Source organism: Epinephelus fuscoguttatus, linkage group LG19, assembly GCF_011397635.1.
Source record: "Epinephelus fuscoguttatus linkage group LG19, E.fuscoguttatus.final_Chr_v1".
Taxonomy (NCBI): Eukaryota; Metazoa; Chordata; class Actinopteri; order Perciformes; family Serranidae; genus Epinephelus; species Epinephelus fuscoguttatus.
Genome location: NC_064770.1, coordinates 6,598,661 through 6,610,981, shown reverse-complemented (window position 1 = coordinate 6,610,981; position 12,321 = coordinate 6,598,661). Strand labels below are relative to the sequence as shown.

Here is a 12,321-nt window from a genome sequence, read left to right as displayed (position 1 = left end):
TTGAGAGGCCAGGGGGACGGGGTTTGCTGGTGCTGCTGGGGGTGTTCCTGTATCATCATTAAAAGGAGGAAGTTGATGAAAAATGAAATGTGGAGGTTTTCTTTTCTTTTCTTTTTTTTTTTTTGGACGTTCCTGTTTACTGAACTGAAACTTCCTCAAGGTCCCGGGTCCCTCCCGACACACATATACACGTACACACACACACATACACACACACACTGCTTATATAGTTGGGGGGCCTGAACCGTTATTTCACATCGGATATACAAAATTCGTTTATGTCATACTGGAAAACATCCTGACAACATAACGTACACACAGACACACACAAACATGCACTGAACTACAGCTACGTGCAAGAGTAATTATTATTATTAGTAGTAGTAGTAGTAGTAGTAGTATCATATTAGGTTTATTTTAGAATGGAAAAAGTCATAATTAAAGTTCACAAGACAAGTGGTCAAACTGTTGGAATTTAATATATTTTTTAAATACATGTAACATAATGAAAAAAAAAATTATAAATAAAAAATATGATGAAGACCCAGAAAAAAAGTAAAGGCCTTATAGTAGTTTGTCATTGAAAATCACTTCTGACTAATGTTATTGGCAAGGTATGTGATTATATTATGTAATCACGATAATACACGTTAATAGAAAATACAGCCTGGATAGGCAGCGAGTTATGTCATTATTTATGTTTTCAGAAGAAATATTTGTAATGCAAAAGAGCATCAAATGTGTGGTGCCATCTGCTGTTTTAAAATTAACATTATTTTTTCGTAATTTACCAGATAAGACTTTTACATAGAAGACAAACATCTTATTTGTTTAAACTCCACTAGAATAACTGATGGCGTCCCGAGCATGACTCTGGATTAGACTCGTGTGAAGCTTGTGAAAAATCATTGTGAAGGCGGAGGGCAGCGCCTGGAATCCCCAGACTGAAAATGCATTGGGGCAGGCTGGCTTCGTGTGTAAAGTGAACATAATAAATGAGAGTTTGAGAGCAGAGAGGGACTTCCGAGAGCAGAATCCTCCTCTCTTATTAGCGGGGTGCGGAGGACATCGGATTAACTGTGTGGTCGTGGCGAGGAGAAATCCACTCATACGTGAAGTACTCTGTAAACCCTGTAAGAGCAGCTGTAGCTTATGTCACTTATACTGTGAAATGCTTTGCAGAAAAGGTCAGGGAAATTTAAAAAATATATATACACTTTTACTTCATTTTAGAGACTTAAAACAACAAATATTAAAAAATACAACATGGACAGATGTTTGGAGAAAAGTTCTTAAAATAAATAAATTTTAAATAAATACGCACATAACGACACAAAAGAGTCTGTGCAATGAAAGGACAATGAAACACACCAAAAGCTAAACCTATATTTAGACAATAAGACGCACTTAATTTAAGGTCCACGACTACTGGGCTTTTTATCGCATCACGTCTTCTTCAGCCCTTAACTGATGGAGTTTATATAATTATGTATTGTAAGTTATGACATTATTGTTATTATTTCTGTCACATTATTACGAGTTGATTCAAAGATCCACTATGTCTGATTTAGTGAGCAAAGAGCACATGTTGTGTTATATGTCAGTGCTGGAAGTACCCGCCTCTCCATATTTAGTATCTGTCGGCCTCTTCAGGGCGCCATGATGCAGTTGGCCTTAACACAAAAGCAGAACTATTAATTTAATTGTCTGTGACGTAGCTTTTTTCACCGAGAGTTTCACCATTGGTTGTTAACTATCTACCGGGAGCGGTGACGCAGCCGTGATTGAATGTTTTAAAGAAGTTTGAAACTCCTCTCGGTACCGAAATATGAGCGTCCACAGTGACACGAGACATTAAACAGTTTACATGATAGATCTAAGCAATAAGAGGCGAGCGTGCGCGAGGAGAGCGCAGCGCCGCGTGACTGGTAGCTGGGGCTGTTTGACAGCTCGAGTCCAGTTTCAGACATCAGAGGAGCAGCGTGTGGAGGACTAATAAAGATATAGAGCCTCGGTGGAAACGGTCAGACACTGTGCTGTTCACACCTCCACCTTCTCCACTTTCATTCCCAACACGGTCTGCACATATTCCCTAACATCACGTGGGTTTCTTGGCAGCTCTGGCGTTATTAACCAGTAATGGTGAATTGCCTAAACACGGTTTAAAACAATTATAAGAAACTTAAAAAAAAATGTACTGAGAGAATTGTTGAATTGTTGACTTCAACGGACAACATAGTTGGATTTTTTTCAGTTAAGATAAACGAATATTTCCTTGTTATTAGCATGCATATGAATTGTTATTTCTAAAGATTTTAAACGGATATGTGTTACTGTAATTGTCACATAGTTTAAAAGTTTCATTATAGAGCTCCATTAGCTTGTTTTAAGGGAGAGTTTTGTTATCACGTGGCCTCATTAGTGCAAGTCCTATTAATATTTAATGCTTGTTTTCAAATGTGTATTTGAGTGTTAAATCTGACCTGGAGGCTAAAGAATTGCAGTGCATTCTGTTTAGAGTTCTGGTGTCAATACTATTGAGATTTTTTAAGTTTCAGTGTCATACAGAATGTTTTTATGACGCAGTTAAATTCTCGATTACTGTAAAAAATGTGATTGGTGCAGATTTAGATTTGGAGATTTGGTTTTCACGTTAGTTTCACAGATTAATGCACCGTTTGATAGTCATCAGTGTAGTTTCAATGCATCAGTGTCCTGCCCTAATAAACACTTCCACTAGCATTTGGTTCAGTAGAGAGTGTTGATGTCTGGTCGCTGAGAGTCAGGCCAAGGCTCTGGTGTAAAATAACCTGGAAGGACTCTGATGGTGAGCCTTGGGAATGTTTATATCCACGACCTTTTTTACTCACACCCATCCTGCCTGGAAAATACAAGGGCGGAGAACGGACAAAGATTTTCTTGTACCCAAGGACGCATATCACTACGTGTGTGTGTGTGTGTGTGTGTGTGTGTGTGTGTGTGTGTGTGCGCGCGCGCGCGCGCGTGTCCTTGTCCATTTACTTCTTGGTTAATGTTAGCACATGTGGGCATGTTTCCAACTCTTAATCCTCTATTGAAACCATTTTTACGCACACAATGGCCGTGCGTAAAAGTGATAAAACCAGAGTACAGTGATCTGAAACGTTTCCTCTCCAAAAGAAATGCTGCAATAAAAGCCATCGGGGAGGAAATGTGAATTCACTTCACAAAATGATTGCCATATTTCTCCTGATCCAGAGGGAGAGAGAACATATCAAACATACCAGTTACGCACCTCAAAAACTTCAGCTAAAATGCATCATGAGCTGTTCTGTGTCACATTATCAGCCTTTCATGAAATGCATTATTAAGACACTCCAACAAACTCTATTAATTTTTTAAAAGGAGGAACCTCGTGGTAAAATCTGATGGTAGTCTTTCTGCAGTCTAGAGTGTCATTCTTACCGCTCCAACTTTTTCCTATTCACTTTACTTTTGTAACAGTTTAGTATGTTACACACGCACAAGTAGACAGATACGAATACACAACGACTGTACAGATTTAACCCACTCTGTGTTTGCTGCCAGCCACCTCTCCAAACTGAGCAAGTGTCATGTGTGCCTGTGCGCCACCATTACGCACTAAAACGCATTTACTGGGGACAACACAAAAGTACACTCAACTGCGCGCGTGCACTCACGCAGCATTTCACTCTATCTGTGACGCCACCACGTCGCGCGGTCCGAACCAGCCACAACATCGAATCTCAAATATCTCAAATACACCGGAGCTTCATTACAGCAGCACTACAGAGTGAGTGAGTGACATGGTAATTACACAGCTCCCATTACCACCTCCCATCCCCTCCCCGCTCTACATACCCCCCACTTACAGACAGCCTTCAAACTCTACTTACTGTGCGTCCTGACTTTATCTCTCCACCGGATTTTCCCAGCGTCCAGAGCTGCACAGACCGGAGCTCGCCGGGCTCGGCGTGTGAACCGGAGCAGGAGCAGCGGCCGGTAGTAGTGGCCTGCTCTCTCTCTCTTACACACACACCCTCCCTCCCGCTCTGTCTCTACTTTACTGACCCCTTTAGGATCCCCGCGAAGCCGTTAAACCGTCACTTGCTTTCTAGAATGTGAAATATATAGTACATTGTCAACTCCCCAAAACCATAAAACTAACTTTATGGACCCCACGTGACCAGAGGAGAGCCAGTGAGAGGTATCAGTCTGAGGCCAGGCCTGATCTTTACGATCCAACTTGGAGATAAAAACCCTCATCCGTTTGACATGTAAATGTCAAAGCTGCCTTCTTTTTTATAGTTTGGCCCAAAGCAGAAGGAGGTTAGCTTTAAAAAAATATCTCAACACACATACACACACAGAAGAGGCAGGAGATAGCGGCTGTATCCAGATGAGGCTCGGAGCAGGACCTCGTCAACCCCCCCTCTATCAGCAGAGAAATAGAGCTGTGTATGAGCAGGGAAGCTGAAGCAGCATCAGTCGGTGAGTTTAAAAGTTCAGTTGGCTGTTTACAGTTGGAAATTGGGAGAAGGTAACCTAATTTGGCCGGGAGTGGCCTCCGTTAGAACGGAAAGGGAGGCCGTTTAGAGAAAAGTGACCAATTTGTCCACCGCGGGTTGTTTGTTGTCTTGTCAGACTTGGTCAGCAGAGATGAAAATTGGCCCGTGTGTGTCTGTTTTCTGTGAATGTATGTATGTGTGTGTGTGTGTGTGTGTGTGTGTGTGTGTGTGTGTTTGTTCTGTGCAGCTTGTTTAGTGATTGGGGAGCACGGCGCTGTGATGCCGCTGCAGTCGAGGAAGTTGTCGCCTTGGGAATGTGGCGTTCAGGGCTGAAATAAGGCCTGGAAAACACACTGCAGGCCTCCGGACAAGTGTTTGGTTTGTGGTAGACTGCGTCTTTACGCATGATGCAGTTAGGTTTTTCCAGCTTTAATCATTTGACAGAAGTGAAAACTGACAGTTGTTTAAGCTACTTTCATTAGACTAGACTCCCAATAATATGTTTGTATGGTAAAGGTGGAGACAACGCTTCACAGACATGTATAAGAAAGTAGATTTTCTGCAAGGTTGGTCCAGACCCACATACGGTCTGGACTAACCACATTATTCTGGCCTGTTCCTCAGCCAGATATAATATGACGCAGCGACCTCAGAGTTTGGTAGCCGACAGCTATTGTCATCTCGCGACACAGAATAGCACATGAATATATTATTAACAATTATTTAATACCTGCATATAACGCAAATATTACCCATTTATTTGCCCAAACCAGTTTACGGCCCTTGAACGCTGCTCCTGTAAAATCTAACCGTTTTCAACCCCTGTTTAGCCATATGTGCGGCAGTTTGGTGCACGAGCAGCTGGTTCAGTCTGTCTGGTTCTGATGAGTATGGGGAACTTTATTGTTGTTGTTTTTTACTCCAAGTTACAAACAAATACAAAAAGCTCATTGGCGGAAAGCTTACAGGCCGTACAGGACGGTAGCCGTTTCTCTTACATGCGCACACCCACTCACACAGTCTCTCACACACCATACACACACGCGAGCACGCACGCACTCACACACGCACACTGCAACTACAAATAGCCAACTGGTCACATTTAAAAATGTCAATATATATCTATGTACATCCTTTCTGAAACATGTATCCAATAATTACAATAATAATAACAATAATATACAGTTACACTTTTTTTTTGAATAATAGAGCTATACACAACATTATGGATGGACACGGAGATGGAAGCAGGGCTGGTTTGTTTTTTAGACACACACACACACACACACACACACACACACGGGAGCAGGTAACTGACAGGGGGGACTCGCACTATTAGGCTATACACACGTTATTGGCTGTAAACAACTTACAATAAGAGCTCACATGCTAACATTTCTAGAAAGCACTTTGTCAATTATAAAACATCGCACTTGACACATAAAACGATATTCAGACATTACACAACAGATAGGTAGCGAGGTTGTAAGGTAGGACGTAAGTAGAAACATAGTTAGGTAGCATTATCCATCCTTCCATCTCTCGACTCCTCTGCTCCGGACAGATTTTTAAAAACGACGACAACATACAGGAACACTACGTTTATGTTTTTTACAAGAGCAAGTACCACAGTCATTATTTTTTTTACGCTGCCCTAAAACACCAAAGACCAACATGCCAAACAAATAAAAAGTGCTGCGCTGCTGTCCAGTACTCAGTTGATAATAGGAAGTGTTTTTAAAATCTAGATTTGGAATCTGTTTGTACACATGTTTCTTCATCACCGTCTTCTTTTGCTCCACTCTCTGCTGGTTTCTTCTGTTGTTTTCTATGTTTTTCTTCAAGTTTTCTTTTTTTCTATTGTTTTGTCTCTCTTTTCCCTCCTGGGAAGCCTGTACATGGTAGTAACCTTTCCACATAGATGGACGCATGGGTTTTCTTTTTTTTTTTTTTTAATTTCTAGGGTTGGAAGGCGCTGCCGGCGGTGGCGAGGCTCATGCTTTTCAGTTTGTTGTCTTTCTTCCACTTCATCCTCCGGTTTTGGAACCAGATCTTGATCTGCCGCTCCGTGAGGCAGAGCGCGTGCGCGATCTCTATACGTCGCCGCCGCGTGAGGTACCGGTTGAAGTGGAACTCCTTCTCCAGCTCAAGGGTCTGGTAGCGGGTGTACGCAGTCCGAGCCCGTTTCCCGTCCGGGCCTGTCATATCTGAGGGTTTGGAGTGAACAAAAGGCAGTTAGGGGGGCGTGTTTGGATGCACCAACATGTGACATGAACGGGTAATCATTTTGAAATGCACACTAACAATGTGTGGACGGAGTACCATAAACACCTAACGATAAACTACAATGCACCAGAGTTTAAAATAACCACCAACTATGCTATAAAAATACTACTGGGTCAGTACATCTCTGACGGAGCATTACCCTTCACAGAGGTGGTGTTTTCTACAGGTTTGCTGCATTTTAATTCTGGTTTATTATAGCTACAGGTGTTGACATTATTGTGTCCATCCCCTTCATGCACCCTCTCACATACAGACGATACAGAAGGCTGATTTCACCAACAGTTTTGTCAGAACGACCGTGCGTAAAGGCACAACAATAGCGCGTAAAACTGCTGCCTTATTCTGACAGCAGTCTTTCTTCACATTTTATTTCTGTAATTTCCACTCCACAGCCTGTGCTAAAAGATTTGCTTTTATTTGTCACATCACTGTTTTCTTTCTTAACCACCCCTCTTCACCGTCACCCTCTTCATTCCCCCCCTTTGACTCCCTCTAGCTCCCTTCAGGATTTTATTGCCCCGTCCTCTGCCTCACCTCCCTAATAAAGTTCCCACACGTAATAAAGCTTCACTTTTCAAAGGAGCAACAGCCTCCAAAGCCTTCCTGGCCTCTTTCTTTTTTCTCCCCCTTTTTTCTTTTCCCACCCGGCTCTGTCTGCGCTCTTCAGCCTGTTGGGCTTTGCTGCCCGGCTTGCCTCTCCCTTGACAGATTTATGACGCTTTTGTGGAATTTGCTAAGATAAAAAAAAAAAGAGGGAGAAAATGCAGAGGGAGCAACCATCCGGCGTCCTTAGCTTCTACAGGAGGGAAATGCAAAACGAATTGCACCCTGATGCACTGAGAAAACACGCTAATACACAACTTCAGCTGGTTAACCAGAGGCTGGCCAGCTGTCCTGTTTCGTTGGTTTATGATTTCCAAATAAGTACAAAATACGTTCTGAAATTTCCGCTTTTAATCTGCTAGGCGCAACATAAAACAAACACTTTGTGCTTTACTGGGAGTTTCAAACATCTCGCTGACTGATTTCTGAGACTCATATGAAAATATTAAATTGACGCAGTGTAAAAAGCTTCCTGGGGTGCAGACAAGAATGAAGAACCGTGGCTAAATGTGTCTGTTCTCAAGCAGCCAGACTGCCCTACTCAAATCAAAGCAGCAATAACTCTGCTGAATCTTTAGTGTGTATGCAAAGAGGCACAGAGCACCATGGCTCCCCATGTAGTCTACAAGCTCTTAACTGTCACCAACCCCATGTATCCAAACATACAGGCTACAATCTATTTAGGCAGCATTATGAATATTATCGCCCTATGATACAGAGCTAATAAACTGTAAACACAAGAGCAGCATGTACCATGGCTAATGTGCAGCTTTCTCATCCAGGGGAATATCTGTGGTGGCTGAGTCTCGCTGCCCGTCGTGCTGCCAGCGGCTGATCCCGCCGGGCCGCCCTCTTGCCTCTGCACAGGCTGGGGGTGCCCGGTCCTGGGCGGTGGGTTGCTTCCGTGGCCGGCGTCCCGGTTGTGCTGCAACTCCTCGGTCTCTGGCGACGCGTCGTCCAGCTCCGTGAAGCGCTGCGCCGTGCCGCCACCGCCGCCACCACCGCCGGTGGAGGCGGAGGACAGGTTTGGAGAGCTGAGATTGCCGCTTCCTGGTTGCTCCGAGCGAGGAGACGAGCTCTGGGCGCCCAGTTTGGTGTCTCCACTACCGGGTGACAGGAGGGAGTCTGCCGCAGAGGTGAGGGAGCAGCTGGACTGCTGTCTGAAGCCCGTCTCCGAGGCAGGGGAGCCGAAGCCCCGGGAGTCCCCGACCACCGAGCCGCCCCCGAAGTGTCCTCCGGTGTTGGCGGCGTTGCTGCTCCCCCCTCCCCGGTTGGTGACGGTCAGGTCCATGCCATTGTAGCTGTAGCCGTAAGAGCCCGTCGCATGGTGCATGTTGGCGGAGGAAGAGTCCCTGTACGTCCCGCCGTTCATTGCGCCGCTGCCGGCTCCATAATTTAGCAGTTGATAGTCGGGGCCATTTGGGTAGCGCCCCGAGAACGAGTTTACAAAGTAAGAGCTCATTTAGGTTGTTTTAGAGAGTTGCAGGCTTACAGCTGAGTACTAAGGGGCGCTTGATTTGTTAGATTTAGCTTGGTCGTTATATCGCGGGTACTTTCAACGATTTATGATGTATTAGTGAATTATGGCGTTGCACTGTACTTCGTTTTTAGCTATGTATGCGCCGTCCAAATATGGGGGTGGGGTGGTGTGTATGTGTGTGTGTGTGTGTGTGTGTGTGTTGGATTGAGGGGTGTGTGTGTGTGATGGGGGAGGTGAGGGGTGAGGTGAGGGAGGAGAGAGAGAGAGACAGAGAGAAGGGGGAGGGGGGGTGGTCACGTGCTTTTGTTGACCAGTCGTAAATTCTCGCCGATGACTTTGGAGAGGTAATTCATGCTCTGAGGTTTCTAATGATGAAGGGATGGGCGGGGGAAGCTCTCTCTCTCTCTCTCTCTCTCTGTCTCACCCTTTACTCTGCTCTGCTGCTGGAGGTGCCGGGGGTGAGCTCAGAGCGCCACCTACTGCAGACATAATTTATTGCACTGATGAAAAAGCCCAAAATAGAAGTAGAGGGAGAGACAGACACTCGAGAAAAAAAAAAAAAAACTCTCTCTCCCTCCCTCTCCCTCTCTTTGTGTGATTGTGTGTGAGTCTAATCACTCAAGCCTGTTAATTGACCTTTGCTCAGGCTGGAAATTAGGAGCCAGTGACCATAAACCATAACATAACCCGTTAATAATGGAATATTTAACACTGCAGACAAACCCATAATATCAGCCTGCCAATGCTGCCTTACACCTTCAGCTGGGAGTTTAGCTCTCCATCCGCAATCCCGCCTACATTGACAAATAAAACAATATCAATACAACAACAACAACAACAACAACAACAACAACAATAATAATAATAATAATAATAATGCATGAAAACAAACTGAAACAGTAACAGCAGTGACGTGTCTGACATACTTCTGAACTTATACTGACTGCGCCATAGGCACATTACTGCGTCATCACGCACGTCTGTAGCACCATAACCAGCCCTAAACAGCTATGACAAGATGCAATGATGCATTCAGGGCCGCCTGAAACTTTTTTAAAAACAGAGAGACCGGAAAACGAGGGTCACTTCTCTTCTTCTGTTGAAATATTGTTAAAAATATCACATACCCCAACCGTCCACCTTAGAACACAAAACTGGGCCTCATCCTTTATTGTTAATATTGTATAGTGTCCCCTCTTTGCTGATATCATAACTGCACAATGCATACACATGATGTAGTTTTATTAAATACTGTAGATTCAAATTTTTCCTTTCTTTATTCAACCAGGAAGTGTGTTAGCAATAAAGTGTTACACTAACCGAAGCGTAACCACGACTTCAACCAAAATACGTCACGCATCCCAACTCCAACACTGATACACCCATGTGTATGTGCGACACAATGTGAAGCCATCAAGCCACTGGAAATGAAAGTCAGATTCTTTCTTTCTTTCGTTCTTTCTCTGTCTGTCTGTCTCTGCCCCGCTTCTCCCTGTAGCCTCCCTCCCAGCTGCAGAGGAGGAATGTTAAACCTGATCTGTGACGTCCACACTGGATGGAAATCTGCTGATTTATGATTTGTTGATTCCCGGGTTGGGATGCATTTCAGCCAGGGTGCCTCTGTGTGTCTGAGGTTGTGTGTCTGACCGTGTGTGTATTTGCTTTAAGCCTCAACGTGCACTCGGCTGTACATGTTTCGTTGTAACTCTGACACACGCGCGCGCGCGCGCGTACATGCACACATGGTAGAACATTGGGCAGATGAAGAATTCCAGGTTTTTGTGCGAAATGATAGAAATGACCGCACTCTCTGGGGGCACCGTGCGTGTATAAATGCATGTGTGTGCACTTTTCAGGCCACATTTCAGACACTCAGCTGCTCTCACACTGAGTGTCGGCAAAAGAAACCAGCAGTTGGAATGGAAATCATCTTGGATATTCCAAAAGTAACCAGGCAGAATAAAACAACTGCAACATCCAGCACCAGGAGGTTCAAATGCACAAAACAGATATCTTTTTTTATTATTTTACTCACTAGAGTTTTCATATCGGTATTAAATCAGCCGACTGTTGGCCTGAAAGCACAGAAGCCAAAAAACGCCTGTAGAAATGGCCAAGGGAAGAAAAGAAATGGCATATAAGCCGCAGGGACGATGAGGAGGGGGCACTGACCCAGCTGGCACACACTTCTGAACACACTCCCCTCGTTATATATAGATTTCCACCACACTAAATATTTTCACCAACAACCCATGGACCACTTTGGTCCAAACAAATTCCACAGTTTGCGATAAGAGGGCTCAGTGGCTATGATTTATTTTGATTTTTTTTTTTTTTTTTTTTAGCACAGAATGCACAGTTTTAAAGCTACATAGAATATGTGTGTGATTTTATTTCATATTCCACCTGCGGTTTTTGGTAGTTATGCTCTCCAGTTTGCTCGATGTTTGCAGATGCTCAGGATTCAGGGTTAGATTAGTAGAACAAGGTGCTCAAGCTGGAGCCACACACTCTAAATCTGCTCCTGCGCACTTTGTTTATGGATTAAATCATCCACTAAATAGCATTTATTCTAAATTGTATTCTATATTATATTCATTCGTCTAGGGGAAAAATGAGCACAACTAATTATAATCTATAGACTACTTAAATCCTCATTTTAATCTGCCCACAGATGTCATAATGCTGTTTAGACGCTCCCGTTTTGAAGAGTCCCATAATTTAACTGGAATTGGAATGGTGCAGATTTTACTTTATAGTCTAATGAAATACTTTCAGAATTTGCAACCTAAAAAGCCACAGCACGACCTGCTCAAACTACTAATATTTGGAGGCACACTTGTGAAAGTGGAGACTAGAATGCAGAGACAAAATAAAGATCCATGCCACTCCAAAAAATGCCAAAAATATGAAAAACACCAAACACGTGTGCAGTTAGTATGTGTTGGTGTGTAAAACGAGCCCTCTGGGTCACAGTGAACCCATTTCCACTGTGTTTAACATAGAACATCTGCCAGCATACAGCTCTCCTAAAAGCACTCATTCTCACTTCGAGAATCGAACCGCCAACCCTACCCACATAAGAAGCCTATACAATCACTATGCAACAAGCCTGATCAAGTTCTTTGCTTGTTACAGGATTTTAAGTTTATATTCTGAAATTGAATATCACTGCAAAGCAGTGATTATCAAAGCTTACTGAACTCAAATTAAATCATATTAAGTCTAAACTCTCACACAGACTGATGAAAATATTTTATTTTCTCCGTGTGATATTAATTATTTACTGGCAACCCATGTCAGGTATTACCTTGGCAGCATGTTCTGCAAATGAATGGGCTTTTATTAGCAGACTTAATATGCCTATTCCAACTCAATATAGTCAGAACAACAAGTGGGGCAGCATTCAGTGAGCTGGGAGCTCACAGCAGATGCGCGTTATTC

The 12,321-nt window shown here is 43.6% G+C and overlaps 2 protein-coding genes across 5 annotated transcripts in view; both read right to left on the bottom strand.

Moving 5' to 3' along the window:
• The window catches only part of hoxb3a (homeobox B3a), a 95,463-nt gene that overhangs the window by 68,192 nt on the left and 14,950 nt on the right, over window positions 1-12,321 (bottom strand). Inside the window, exon 1 of one of the 4 annotated variants that reach the window (XM_049561750.1) lies at window positions 3,897-4,213. The exons of the other annotated variants lie outside the window; for them this stretch is intronic. The gene's annotated coding sequence lies outside the window, so the exon portion shown is untranslated. Of the gene's footprint in view, window positions 1-3,896; window positions 4,214-12,321 lie in introns of those variants that run through there. 4 annotated transcript variants of the gene reach the window in all.
• Window positions 5,778-9,066, bottom strand: hoxb5a (homeobox B5a). The gene is made up of 2 exons (XM_049561759.1): window positions 8,151-9,066; window positions 5,778-6,715 (listed from the first exon to the last, which is right to left on the bottom strand). The coding sequence occupies exons 1-2, from the start codon at window positions 8,857-8,859 to the stop codon at window positions 6,468-6,470; spliced, it is 957 nt and encodes a 318-aa protein (XP_049417716.1). The 5' UTR covers window positions 8,860-9,066; the 3' UTR covers window positions 5,778-6,467.

Coding starts and splice junctions, on each gene's coding strand:
- hoxb5a (XM_049561759.1), bottom strand. CDS start 8,859: ATGAGCTCTTACTTTGTAAACTCGTTCTCGGGGCGCTACCCAAATGGC. Junction 6,716..8,150: donor AAAGCTGCACATTAGCCATG/GTACATGCTGCT, acceptor CCAAACCCTCAG/ATATGACAGGCCCGGACGGG.